General features: G+C 30.5%; 1 protein-coding gene across 1 annotated transcript; it reads left to right on the plus strand.

Annotated features, from left to right (window-relative positions):
- Positions 1 to 2,016: 2,016 nt before the first annotated feature.
- LOC131075240 (glycine-rich cell wall structural protein-like) lies at positions 2,017 to 2,798 on the plus strand. Its single transcript, XM_058012071.2, has one exon. The coding sequence runs from the start codon at positions 2,072 to 2,074 to the stop codon at positions 2,477 to 2,479; it is 408 nt and encodes a 135-aa protein (XP_057868054.1). The 5' UTR covers positions 2,017 to 2,071; the 3' UTR covers positions 2,480 to 2,798.
- Positions 2,799 to 15,363: the final 12,565 nt, after the last annotated feature.

Below are 15,363 nucleotides of genomic sequence, written 5' to 3' on the forward strand. Positions count from 1 at the left end.
GTTTTTTTTGGTTGCAGATGGGGTTGGGAGGAGGTAGGCGAAGGATGAGACTGAGGGTCTCCATCTGTTTCCACCTCCATTAGGGTAGATAAAAATTTGCATGCAGAAGAAGCAATTAAAACAGAAGACGTAGAATAAAGAAGAGCATTAAATGAAGAACATAAGGGAGAATTGTTTGCAAACCACGTGGAGGAGGGGGTCCTCCAAAACCACCAAGTGTTCACGTGCCTCAATCCAGATTTGGCGATCCGCTTTCAACAATCCTTTGTTGGATTTCATCTTCACGTCATTCGCATTTTTCACCCTAACAAATCATTACTGCTGTGCAGAACACTAGAGATGTTAATGTCAGTGAAAATGTTTATCGGGAGGATAACTACGAACGCAACAGACTCAGTATTCGCACTCTGGGCTGAGAGCCATAGTTCATCATGAGGATAACAGCGAACACAACAACCTCAGTATTCGCACTTTGAAAATCTGCTATTAAATCTGCTCTTAGGGTTGCTTCATAATCTTCTATTCGAAGCAGTTATGTTTCATTAATGGCATTTTCCTTACAGAAACAATGCCGATCTGCGCAGAATTGGAAAGCAATCGTCAATTTTTGTGCGAAACCACAACTTTCATTTTCAATTAGGGCACGCTCATTTTATCGAACACGGAGTTAGAAGATCAAATTTCAATCATTTTCTCAATATTTCATTTTTAATCAAAATTTAGATTTTTCTAATATCATTTTTAATTATAGTCAAACAGTTATTTTATTTAAAATATATATTTATTTATCATTTGTTTAAGAATTTTAAAATAAATATTACATTACAATATAAAATACTTTAAATAATGTAATGTTTGTAATAAAAAAATTAAGTAGAATCTTAAAATAAAAAATAAAATACAATATAAAATATTTTAAAGAATCTAAAAATAATATATTTTTATAATATTAAAGTTTAAAATAACTTATAACATTTAAAGAAAAAATAAATATGATGTACTAAATAAAAAATTTAGAAGTTACACATTTACCTTCTTTCACTTGCTATTTATATTGGTTTGAAAAGTTTACTATTTACATGGTCCTTGGAAAGGGTATAACATTTAATAAAAAACTTTAATTTGTTTATTTTTAATTTATTTGATTTAATATAATTTAAAATTATATAAATTTAATTATAATATAAAATATATTTTTAAATTATATAAATTTAATCATAATATAAAATATATTAAAAATATTTTAAATATAATAAATTTAAATTGTAGAAATTTTAATATAATATAAAATATATTAACATTTAACAAAAATATTCATATTATATATTGAACTGTTATTAATTTAGAATATATTATCAATAATAACATATCAAAATAACTTTTGATTTGTTAAACAATGTGATTATGATTTTAAAGTAAAACCCATCCACACTATAAAAATAAAATAAACATTAAACTTAAAAAAATCATAATTTATTTTTATCTTCTCATAAAAATAGAAATGGAAATGGAAATGTCAAAAGAAATGAGGAGAGAAATGATCTAGAATGCATCAAACATCTATTCTATTGTAATGTATTTATAAATGATTCTATTGTAATGTATTTAATGCTCTTTAAAAACTGGATAGCCATTTTCTGTATTGAGATGGAAAAAATAGAGTGATAAGATGAAAAAAAAAAAAGCTATCCTATGATTGTAGATGAGCCAATCATCTTGGACATCTTTCGTATAAATGAGTCGTTGATTTTAGAAGTCGGTCGATGCGTTTCGAATAATGAAATTCCTTCGACATCATACGTCGATGGCTTGTCATGGGGGCAAAATAGATGACAGCTCATAGAGAGTTAGAACAGATAAGGATGATAATGTCGGATCTTTACTTTAACGATCGGCACGTTGCTCCCAACGTGCCCTCTCTTTGTAGTGGACAGCTTAACTGGCTACTGAAAATATCATAGGGAGCAGGCACATATCTATTTCGAGAACTTAACAAAAACTATAAATAGGAAATGCCATACTCGGGCTTTCTCAATCTGGTTGTTCATCAGTGCATCCTTTTGTGTTAGTAATGGCATCTCATACAAAGACAATATGTTATATTCTGCTGGGCCTTCTATTTGCGTGGACCCTGCTTGAAGGGACGAAGGCGGTGGAGGAGGAGAAGTCGGCTGAAACTGAATACTACCGTGGCGGTGGTGGTGGCGGATACGGTGGTGGCGGGCATGGTGGTGGACGTGGCGGGCACGGTGGCGGTGGACGTGGCGGATACGGTGGCGGTGGACATGGCGGATACGGTGGTGGCGGACATGGTGCTTATGAAACTGAAGACCACCGTGGTGGTGGTGGCGGAGGATACGGTGGTGGCGGGCATGGCCGTGGAGGACATGGCAGCGGCGGCGGCGGATACGGTGATAGCAAAAAAGGCGGCGGTGGTGGTGGCGGAAAAGGCGGCGGTGGGCACGGTCCTGGTAATTGAGGAGCACAAACTGACAGCAGAAGCAGCTTACAAATAGTATTAAGTAGTATTTATATAATAAAGCAGGTTCGGTCATTGGCTTGTTAGTGTAAGAACTACATATGTCTGTCTATGTGACTGCAAGTTTTTTATCAAGCAAGGCTTCGCAAGCACTGTAAGGAAGGAACATGGATGTGCTGTGTTTGCGATGTTACAAGCTTTGCTTTTAGCTGTAAAATACATATACTTCTTGTGCTGTCACTCGTGTCATGTAAAAATGTCCTAACTAATATATGGTACATTTGAAATATACAACGTCCACAAGAGTGATTAGAGATCATCGAGGAAGTTTCTTCCTGTGTAACGTATCCATTTGGGGTGCTTTCTATTCTTTCAATGTTTTATTGGACCAACGACACAATTTAGATTGAGGTCTATATGCAGGGTTTTATTACTTTTGTGAGAAAAAATTAATCACTCTTTGTCTTTAGAGACATCATTAAGCAGTTTGGTTTGTTTCTATTAAGCGCTCTGTAGCTCAAGTTAACAGAAATAAGGAGTACATAAGAGAGATTAAGATGCCATTTGCATGGTGTTAAAAGATCAAACCAACAGAAATGAGAAAACTATGACAATAATTTGAAGAATCGAAGATCCTATTCGCGTCAAACTGTTCGTTGGATCAATTGAAGATCCCTATTTGCATCAACCTTTATAGATTTAATTTTGGCTGTTAGATCAAATTAACGGCCACCCTTAAAGAGCACACACTAAGCTGGCCCCACTAAACTCTGACTCCGTTCAAAAGTTCTATTTCCGTTTCCGTTTTCTCATGTCACTGTAATGGTTACCATTGTTGCGGTGAAGCATTAACATTTTCAAAAATCTGTCTCCCGCCCAACCAGCAGTCACAGTCATACACCAAATTTGATATATTTTGACTCCATTTTCTGCAATTTGTCCAATCACTCGATCCTTTAATAAGATTAGAAACCTAAAATTCAGTTTTGTTATTATAATGTAGCTACAAAACTAGATGGTTGAAAACGGGAAGAGAGCGAATACCACACAGGCAAGTACAAAAAAATATTTCTTCCTTTCAATAAGGTAAGATTAGAAACCTAAAATTCAGTTTTGTTATTATAATGTAGCTTTCAAAACTAGATGGTTTTCAACCCCTAAAATTCAGTTTTGTTATTATAATGTAGCTTTCAAAACTAGATGGTTTTCTGGTTGAAAACTGCTGATGTTGATGTACCATAACAATACATATGCTTGACTTATCAATTGATTTTGTATTTTTTTAATATTTTAAAATTTTAAAAATTATATAATTTCAAAAATTGTTTGTAAATGTTTGTATATGTTGTTGTAAATCTATATAAATATTTAAGTTTTTTTTTTTAATTTAAAAAAATTATCTTTTAAATATGTTTCGTATAAATGATTAAATATATTATAGTTAGTTTATAAATTGTTTAATGTAGATTGAGATTATTTTAAATAACTTTTTATAACTTTAATATAGTTTAATTATTTAATACATATTATATTAAATTGTTTTGATTATTGAAATTTAGGTGAACTTCAAGATTATTATTTTGAACATATATGGTTTGAATATGGAAAGTGAGAGGCTAAAAGTGTTGCCAAAATTTTAAAGATCTTAGAATTGAAAATACCAAATGAAATTGAGATCATTAAAATATATTTCAATACTATTTTAGACTTAAAGGGATAAAATAGCTGGTAATACTCCTTTTACATCAGGTTGAAGGTATCTAGGGCACTAAACTGTCACCTATTATTAATATGTAAGAAACTTAAAGATGGGTGATTTTTGTAAAGCAACATGAGGATATGCAAAGCTTACATCCATTTGGATAGGTTGTTTTTGGATTTAGAGTAGAATTTTGAGTGAATCTATTTCTTTTCTAGGGTGATTCACTATGCTAGTTCAAATCACTAGTTAATTTGGTTAGAAATTATTAAGAATGTTATACCCAAATGTTACTATCAGATTCAATTTCTTTGTTTTAAATATTTAGAGTTTCTTTCCATGCTAAAAGATTCATGGAAGGCCAAGTTTAAAGGGTGTTATAGGCATTGTTTAAAAATGTTAGGAGATATCAAAGACAAGGTGACACTTTGCAATAAAATTATATTAGTTAACATTTTTCAGAGTAGAAGGTGGAAGGGAAACCTAAAAACTCTGAGAAGATGTTGAGCGACCTCAGAATTGAAAGTAGGCATAAGAAGAGTAGCTTGATGCTAGAACTGAACACTAAATTATCAATATGGAAGACATATATTGGATACAAAAGTATAGGGTGAAATAGTTGAAGGAGGGTTATCCAAACACCAAATATTTTAATCTCTCCACAAACATCAAAAGTTAAGTCAATGGAATTGAGGGAATGGTTCTCCCCTTTAAAAGTAAGGTGATTAACATAGCAACCATGTGGATGGAAGGAGTGTAGTGCATTAAGGAGTTGTTGGGAAAAAGAACTAGAGAAAAACCAAGATGCCCAAACCATCTTTCTTTGCAATATACCATAACCAATAAAGTAGAATAAAAATGATGAGCTAATTTAAAAACCTTCACTAAATGGAGAAAATCAATGGGTCCATTAAGGCTTGAGGTCCAAATGATTTTCAAGCTATAGTTTATTAGAATTCATAGGACATTATGGTTTTTCTCCCCATTGGTCTCGAGTTTGGATCTCTGAACTTGGTGTTTATATGGTGTGTGTAATGTGCGGGCCCTTACCCACACCCAAGGGATTAGTCTCACCTTAGCTCGCCTAAAAAATGGGCGCTAGGCTTGATCATGGGGATACACTTCAACACCAAAAAAAAAAAACTAGACAAGCATCCTATTGTAGTTTCACCACAATAATTCACCTTGAAATAACATATATTTTTGTGACTAATACTTAAGTATTCCTATTATTTAGGTAGAATGGGCCACCTCTTTATACTATGAATTATTCTTAAAAGGACAAGGGGAAATATCTAGATTATTACTTACCTCATGCATTTCTATTGCGTCTAGGTTTGCTTCTATCATAAGTTTTTAAAACCTTGTGTTAAACTTCTTTTGTTGATTATAACTTCATATCACACTTTCAAATCTTATTTATCCACCTAAACAATTTTATAGGGGTCTATTACTAAGTAAATTCAACACAAAAGAATGAAGGCTATACACAAATCTACTATAAGATTATTTTTCCCCTTCTTTTCTTTTCTTTTTTTACCCCTATTTTCTCTCTCCTCTTATAAATAGTAGATATCTATTTTATAAAATATAATATTATGCTAGATTATTATTATAGATTTCTGTTGTTGTGATTTTCTTATCTTTGAGAAAAAACTTACAAAAAAATTATTGGAACTTGTCATTTTGTGTAGCTTTGATGCATAGGGCAGTTATATGCCCTTTTATCCCACACAACATGCGAATACATTAAAAGATCTATTTTTCTTTACCATTTATATCGCTATTAATTATTTTTTCTTTGGTGATCGACACATTATTATTTTCTTTGTTCATCAAATTGTATCAAGCTCTTACCCCGAGTAATCATGACTCCTTGTTACATATGTTTTTGGTCATGAATCTTATACATTCTTGTGTTGTTGAAAGTTATTTTATTATTCAGTGCAATGTGTGTTTTTGAACTTTAGCGAAATGGTGGATGTGTGTCTTTTATAGACTTTTTGTTTTTTATTCTTTTTGTAGTTTACTTTATATTTTTTATTTTTATCATGTTTCACTATATATATCTTCTTCAATCTAATTAGAGTTATCGAAGGATAGGTTAAAAGTTTACCCTTAATCCAATGGTTCAATTGCATGTAAATTCTTGGCCTAAGGAAATTTGCATTATATATGCAGTGTATTTCATACTCTAATCTAAGAGCATTTAAAAATTTCATCAATAAGAACCTTGCCATTAGATTCATTAAATTAAGATAATTTATGAAATGTGTGTAATCAATTCAATTGTTATTATTTACCTATTGAAGATATAGGTTGGCTACTAGATTCTTATTCTTTTCATTCACTTGAATGGCTTGGGCATAAATAGATTTTTTTAGATATTCTTTGTCCCTTCTCCAATTCAATCCCTAGATGTATAAGTCATCAATGTATTTGGTAAGAATATTTGCATGAACTTCTCTATCTATGATAATTATACTTCTTAACTATGGTCATCTCTTTCTCTTGTACTTAGAACTATAAAAACTAAAAAAAATTAACTACTACTATTTCACTTAAGTTAGTTGATTTGTTCTATTGGCTCACTAGGGTAATTAATTTACAAATTGAAACTAGAATGGACTAAAATGACTATGTATGTGTGAATCTTGAAAAAATAGGAGATGTATCTTAGAAATAAGTTAATTAGGTAGTTGAATGATCATAAGAAGACACTAATAAAAATAAAACCATGAAAGGTAAGATACTTTCTCTTTGGATGTCTAGAATGTCTAAAGTGTCAAAAATAATTTAATACCTTTGAGAATTAATAACTAAATATATTTTGTTTGAAGATATTTTTCATTGATGAATGCTTATTTTAGTATATGTTTAAAATGAATATATATAAAAAAATATGAGTATTCTAGTAATTAATGACTTAATTTTGATTAATGGGCTACCTTGTATCCTTAAGCTCCTTGATAACTTGACAATAGGTAAAGTGTACGCACAATATGGACTAATGTAATTTTAGAGAACCAAGCAAGAAAGGAAGAGGATCAACTTGGGCCAATCTAAATAGCGATAAATTTGTAACCTTTAATCTATAACAAGCATGTTGATGAAGTAAAGTGATAGGTTAATTACTTTAGAAAAATATTGTCCATAGCGATATATTTTCAAAGTTTTTTCAAATATGAAGTCCAATCCTTATTGAAATTTAAATGTGTCTTAGGAAAATCAAAATTGAAATGCTTTTGAGTTGAGGTCTTTGTCATCTCATAAATTTTTAGAGCTTCTCCAACTTGTTTGTAATGATCAAACTAAATGAAAATAAGAAATGTTGTCACTTCAAAGAAAATCATTGTCATTTAATTTCTATTTTCTATTAAAATTAAGATAGTGATAAACATCCTTGAATTTTCCCTCTTCTTACTTTAATAATAATTTCCCACTATTATTGAAAATTCTTATAAAATGGTACTTGCTAAATTGCAAGCTCTAAAAAAGAAACCAATGATCAATGGGAAAATCTTTATTTTCATGATAGGAATAACTGAACACAATTTGACAATTTAAAATTAAAAGAATCTGTTGAAGGAGTTTACTTTTCTTTGACATTTTTATTTGATACAGGGGAAAGGACCCAATAGTTGAGCATGTACCAATTGTTGTGAGGGTTGTTGATACCTTTTGTTCCAAAAATTGAACAAATAAAACCTATTGTTTGAAACAAAAAATATCAATTTTTGTTAGGAAATGTACCAACAGTTGTTAGGAAATGTACCAACAGTTGTTAAGAAATGTACTAATATTGTAAAAAGTAACCAATCAAGTGATGCCATCTATTGGTCTCACTTTTTTGGGGGGCTGTTTTGGACACCTTGGCAAAAAGCATGCTGATGTGGCCCTAAAACCTTAGTTATAAGCAAGGGACTTGCCAAGTAAGTTGCTGTAAAAAAATCGGAGTGATTTGAAATTTTCAAGTAGGATTTTGAGAAGCGCAAAGTTAAGGTGCACAACTACTGGGTTCTTTCCCCTAGTAGTGACTTGGAGAAATTGCAAGAGAGAAAACAACAAACCACGTGCATAATGGGAGCATCTGTATTTGCGCGATAGGATTAAGGAAGATGTTAATCTAAATGTGATATAGATATGACAAGTTTAAAATAAAAGGATTTGGTTGGCTTGACAAAAACCTCCTCTTTAGTTTTATACCCAGGAAAATTAAAAATTGATGCATTAGGTATCTACGGACTAGAAAACTGAAAACATTGTGCATAGGATAGATTAAGATCCAACTAGTGCAAACAATTTATTAGCACAGACACTAAGTGGGATTGCTACAACTTTCTCGGTTAGTTTGGTTTCATGCGAATTTTTCAGATCTCTTCATTCTTCCTAACAAGAGGCTTAATGTTTCCCATGTTCACAACAGAATCTTGAAATTCAACGAAAAAAAGAAAAAAAGCAAGTTTGATCAACTTTGTAGAGAGAAACCCGAGCTTTACTAAATGCAACATCCCTAGTGTTAAAAGACTAAATAATGCCTAATATGAGTGTAGAAAGCCCTTCTACTCTATCATATATTTGAGGCAGTTATTGTCAAGTATATTGGGCCTAACAATGTCTGAAATAGAGAGGTTGATATTGTCAATGCTATTGTTTCTAGGGCAACTTGCTCAGAGAGATTTAGCAAATGCAAGCTTGATATTCCAGCAGCAAATCAAACTTATGTCCCTTGCTATGCTTTCCACAGTTTAGTTTTGCCTGTGGGTTAAAAACCCTCCCACGGCGAGGTGAGCCAGCACATTCCTCTATAACAACTCCCCTCCTTCAGATGCTATAGAAACTATTGTGCTAAACGAGCAGATTTACTGTGCAGCCGATCTGGGCGAACGGCCCACAGGAAAGGCTGCTTGTTCGCCTCCAAACACCCCAGACAAATTTCATCAGATGGTCTTCTAATGGAGAGCACCGCCTGCATATCCAGCCACTCCAAATATCTGCGTTATAATACCATATCCTTTCCTTGCTTTGGTTTGTAGGTAGGATTTGAAAATGTGCGGAAAAAAGTACACGGGCGGGAGATTAAGATTCAAAATTGAAAATCAAACTCAACCATGGCAGTGACTATGATCTGCAGAGTTAGAAGAATGCAACAGAAAACTAAACAGAGAACGGAAAGTTAAGTGGGCCCACCATACGTCACCTAAGCTGTCAAAGGCTTAGTGTGTGCTAGTTAAGCCAGCCCCAAATTAACAGATATGAGAAAAAAATGAGACAGATGTGAGATTGAAGATATTATTTTTAAACATTGAACAGAAATACTGGTGGATCAAATTAATAGAGACAGATGCGAGTTTAAAGATATTATTTTTAAACATTCAAATGCTTGAAATATTGTTTGGATCGAATTTTGTTTGAATCAAATTTTGAGTTCAAATACTCAAATTAATAGAATAAATTAATATAAATGAGAAGTTAAATACTGTTGGATCAAATTAGGATCAAAATTAATAGAATAAATTAATATATAAGAGAAGTTAAATATTGTTGGATCAAATTTTGAGTTAGAAATTTTTTGACAAATTGAATACCGTTGAATCAATTTTAAAAAAATGATTGGAGATTGAAATCAAATTTTGAGTAAATTTGGAGTTAATATTGTTTGGATTAAATTAATTATATTTTGAGTTGAAATGTGAGAGACTTAAATTTGGAGTTAATAAAAAAATATCATTTAGATCAAATGAGAAATATTGTTTGAATCAAATTAATAAAAATGAGATTAAGAATTAAATTCATTTTTTCTGAGTTTCTGAGTTGAAATTTCTAAGTTGAAATATCATTTAGATCAAATGAGAAATATTGTTTGAATCAAATTAATAAAAATGAGATTAAGAATCATTGTTTGAATCAAATTAATAAAAATGAGATTAAGAATCAAATGAGAAATATTTAAAAATGAGATTAAGAATCAAATTCATAATCTTATTTTTATTAGATCAAATGAGAAATATTGTTTGAATCAAATTAATAAAAATGTAGATCAAATGAGAAATATTGTTTGAATCAAAATTCATAATCTCAATCAAAATTCATAATCTCAATCAAAATTCATAATCTCATTTTTATTAGATCAAATGAGAAATATTGTTTGAATCAAAATAATAAAAAATTTCTAAGTTGAAATATCATTTAGATCAAATGAGAAATATTGTTTGAATCAAATTAATAAAAATAAATTTCTGAGTTGAAATATCACTTAGATCAAATGAGAAATATTGTTTGAATCAAATTAATAAAAATGAGATTAAGAATCAAATTAATAAAAATGAGATTAAGAATCAAAATTAATAAAAATGAGATTAAGAATCAAATTCGTTAATAAAAATGAGATTAAGAATCAAATTCGTTAATAAAAATGAGATTAAGAATCAAATTCATTAATAAAAATGAGATTAAGAATCAAAATTAATAAAAATGAGAAATATTGTTTGAATCAAATTAATAAAAATGAGATTAAGAATCAAAATTAATAAAAATGAGATTAAGAATCAAATTCATAAAAATGATTGTTTGAATCAAATTAATAAAAATAAGATTAAGAATCAAATCATTTTTATATCAAATTAATAAAAATGAGTTGAAGTTGAAATATCATTTGGATCAAATGAGAAATATTGTTTGGATCAAATTAATAAAAATGAGATTAAGAATCAAATTCATTTTATAAAAATGATTGTTTGGGTCAAATTAAATATTGTTTGGATTAAATGGATCAAATTAATAAAAATGATTGTTTGGATCAAATTAAATATTGTTTGGATCAAATGGATCAAATTAATAAAAATGAGTTGAAATATCATTTGGATCAAATGAGAAATATTGTTTGGATAAAAATGAGTTGAAATATCATTTGGATCAAATGAGAAATATTGTTTGGATCAAATTAATAAAAATGAGATTAAGAATCAAATTCATTTTATAAAAATGATTGTTTGGATCAAATTAAATGGATAAAAATGAGTTGAAATATCATTTGGATCAAATTAATAAAAATGAGATTAAGAATCAAATTCATTTTATAAAAATGATTGTTTGGATCAAATTAAATATTGTTTGGATCAAATGCATCAAATTAATAAAAATGAGATTAAGAATCAAATTCATTTTATATAAATGATTGTTTGGATCAAATAAAAATGAGATTAAGAATCAAATTCATTTTATAAAAATGATTGTTTGGATCAAATTAAATATTGTTTGGGTCAAATTAAATATTGTTCGGATCAAATGGATCAAATTAATAAAAATGAACGAGATTAAGAATCAAATTCATTTTATAAAAATGATTGTTTGGATCAAATAAAAATGAATTAATAAAATTGAGTTGAAATATCATTTGGATCAAATGAGAAATATTGTTTGGATCAAATTAATAAAAATGAGGTTAAGAATCAAATTCGAGATTAAGAATCAAATTCATTTTATAAAAATGATTGTTTGGATCAAATGGATCAAATTAAGAAAAATGAATTTGGAGTTGAGTTGAAATGTGAGAGACTTAAATTTGGAGTTAATATTGTTTGGATTAAATTGAGTTGAAATGTGAGAGACTTAAATTTGGAGTTAATATTGTTTGGATTAAATTAATCATATTTTGAGAGACTTAAATTTGAAATGTGAGAGACTTAAATTTGGAGTTAATAATGTGAGAGACTTAAATTTGGAGTTAATATTGTTTGGATTAAAAATTAATCAAAATACAGATTAAAATGAATTTGGAGTTGAGTTGAAATGTGAGAGACTTAAATTTGGAGTTAATATTGTTTGGATTAAATTAATCATATTTTGAGAGACTTAACTTTGAAATGTGAGAGACTTAAATTTGGAGTTAATAATGTGAGAGACTTAAATTTGAAGTTAATATTGTTTGGATTAAATTAATTAAAATACAGATCAAAATGAATTTGGAGTTGAGTTGAAATGTGAGAGACTTAAATTTGGAGTTAATATTGTTTGGATTAAATTAAACATATTTTGAGAGACTTAACTTTGAAATTTGAGAGACTTAAATTTGGAGTAAATAATGTGAGAGACATAAATTTGGAGTTAATATTGTTTGGATTAAATTAATCAAAATACAGATTAAAATAAATTTGGAGTTGAGTTGAAATGTGAGAGACTTAAATTTGGAGTTAATATTGTTTGGATTAAATTAATCAAAATATAGATTAAGAATCAAATTCTGAGTTGAAATATTGTTAGGATCAAATTAATAAAAATGAGAAGAAATTAAATATTCAAAATATAGAGTAAGAATCAAATTCATTAAAATGAAAATATAGATTAAGAATCAAATTATGAGTTTAAATAGTGTTTGGATCAAATTAATAAAAATGAATTTGAAGTTGAAATATTGTTTGGATTAAATTAATCAAAATACAGTTTAAGAATCAAATTCTGAGTTGAAATATTATTTGGATCAAATTAATAAAAATGAGAAGAAGTTAAATATTCAAAATACAGATTAAGAATCAAATTCTAAGTTGAAATATTGTTTGGATCAAATTAATAAAAATGAATTTAAAGTTGAAATATTGTTTGGATTAAATTAATCAAAATACAGTTCAAGAATCAAATTCTGAGTTGAAATATTATTTGGATCAAATTAATAAAAATGAGAAGAAGTTAAATAATCAAAATACAGATTAAGAATCAAATTCTGAGTTGAAATATTGTTTGGATCAAATTAATAAAAATGAGAAGTTAAATATTCAAAATATATATTAAGAATCAAATTCTGAGTTGAAATATTGTGTGGATCAAATTAATAAAAATGAGAAGAAGTTAAATATTCAAAATACAGATGAAGAATCAAATTTTGAGTTGAAATATTGTTTGGATCAAATTAATAAAAATGAGAAGAAGTTAAATACTTGTGGATCAAATTAATAGAAAAGAGAGAGATTGAGGATCAAATTTTGAGTTGTAATATTGTTGAATTAAATTAATAAAAATGAGACAGATTGAGGATCAAATTTTGAGTTGAAATATCATAGGATCAAATTATTGGAATAAATTAACAAATAAAATAACATAAATAATACATAACGAGTTAACATTATTAAATCAATAAATTAGTTGAAATATTGTTTGGATCAAATTAATAAAAATGAGAAGAAGTTAAATATTCAAAATACAGATTAAGAATCAAATTTTGAGTTGAAATATCGTTTGGATCAAATTAATAAAAATGAGAAGAAGTCAGTTGAAAATCTGATACGGCAAGATGGCGGCACTGGATGGTAGTAGGAGCGGCACTGGAAAATAGAATAGGGTCACCAATCTGAGGTATTCTGGCTCCTAGTTCACAAAGGTTGGTTCCTAGAGTGATGAAGCGGACATTTATTTATCCCATTAAGACTGGTAGAATGCAAGCGATCGAGGAACCAGATAAAGCAGGGGTAACGGATAGGTTTTAGGGCTCCAAATATTCCAGTCCGCGGTTAAACCATGGAAATCCCTACTCAAGTGGTGATCTGTGCCCTATTGACCCGCACAAGTGGAAGGTGAATGGTTTCAGTTGGAACAACAAAGGTTGGTTCCGCAAGACTAACCATCTTGTATCCGAGGGCCCCAGAAATTGGTATCCACTGCCTAAACCTAACACTTATGATGCACTGCTTGAGAGAGACATCCCTTATACCGACTCTTTTTTGGCTCCCCTGACTGATCATGGTAATTTCCAAAAATGGAATGGGTGCTTCAGGCAAGGAAACTCTAAGGCGGATCAAGCAAGGTTTTGGAGATCTAGCTACCATCCGATTAATTGGAACCCTCGACTGAATCTGGAAAGACGCCCAGATTTTCAGAGACCTGGCTCTCTCTCTTAGCGGCCCCGTTTTCATAAACTGGTAAGTAAAACCTCAAGACCCACTATCTTTCTGGATGAGAATAAAATTAATTCTTCTCAGTCAAATTTGCTCGAGTCTTGCCTTTTTATCAAGTGGGGTGGTGGAAAGCGGGTTAAGGATAGCTTTGAATCCTAGTGTAGAGCGCAGTGGGGAAATGATATTAATATTACTATTCTCCCGAATGATTTCTATATGATTGAATTTATGAATAAAAAGGAGCAATGGCAAGCTAAAAATAGAGGTTCATATATCCTAGATGGCATTGAAGTTCACATCATCGATTAGCAGCCCAATTTCAATCCCTGGACATATGTCTTGCCGGATAGCAAGGTATGGATAAGAATGTATAATTGTCCCTCGTATTATTGGCACATTGATGTCATTAAGGACATATGCAAAAACCTTGGTACCTTTGCATCAACTGATGATATCTTGGAAGATAAACTATGGGGAAGCTTTCTCAAAATTTGTATTAGCACAAATCAAATCAACAAGATCCCTGATGAAGTCAGAATTATTGGGGCTGGAAAGATTTGGATTCAAAAGATTGGCAGGGAAGATCAGTTGCAAATTTATCCAAATGCTTCTCCTTGGATCATTTTGGTATTAGTTGTGATGTCTCGGCTACGATACAATATAATTATTCTTGTATGCAATCTCCTATTGAGGATAAACTGCAACCGGAACCTCTCATTACTGATGACTCTGGGGATGCCCTTTGCAACGATACTCTTAAGAAGGAGAATGTTACACTAACGGAGGCAACCCCTTTGATCATAGTCCCCCCCTCTGGTCAAAATGAGTGCCAACAAGATCTTCTCACACTACTAGAGAAGACCAAATCCCTATAGGTAGACATTGAATCCAAGATTGCGGACTCTCTACCACCCTCCCCCTTTGTGCCTAGGAATCAATTGGCAATTGAAGACGGAAATCCACCCTCTCAGGATATGGAGAATGACACTATAGGGGTGTTGGGAGGGCAGACTGGCTCTCAAATAGGTATTGAACTAGAAGATGGTGAAATTGAAACCTCCTCCTCGGAGGGGGAGGAGGAATTTGAACCTAACTCAAAACTTATAATGGAGGGTTCCTTAAAAGGTTTTGGAAAATCAGATTTGACTATTGATAAACCAAATTTTAAACCAAAAGGTGTGCGGGGATGCAAGTCCAAAAATGTCATGCTAGCAGTAGCTGGTGCTGCCTATGGTCAAACCAAACTTAATTTAGGGAAGGGAATTGCCCTTCCCCATCAGTCATGAGACTCTTATCTT

Source organism: Cryptomeria japonica, chromosome 3 (assembly GCF_030272615.1).
Source record: "Cryptomeria japonica chromosome 3, Sugi_1.0, whole genome shotgun sequence".
NCBI classification, from domain to species: Eukaryota; Viridiplantae; Streptophyta; class Pinopsida; order Cupressales; family Cupressaceae; genus Cryptomeria; species Cryptomeria japonica.

Excerpts from the sequence above, each read along its gene's own strand:
- LOC131075240 (XM_058012071.2), top strand. The coding sequence starts at position 2,072 with ATGGCATCTCATACAAAGACAATATGTTATATTCTGCTGGGCCTTCTA.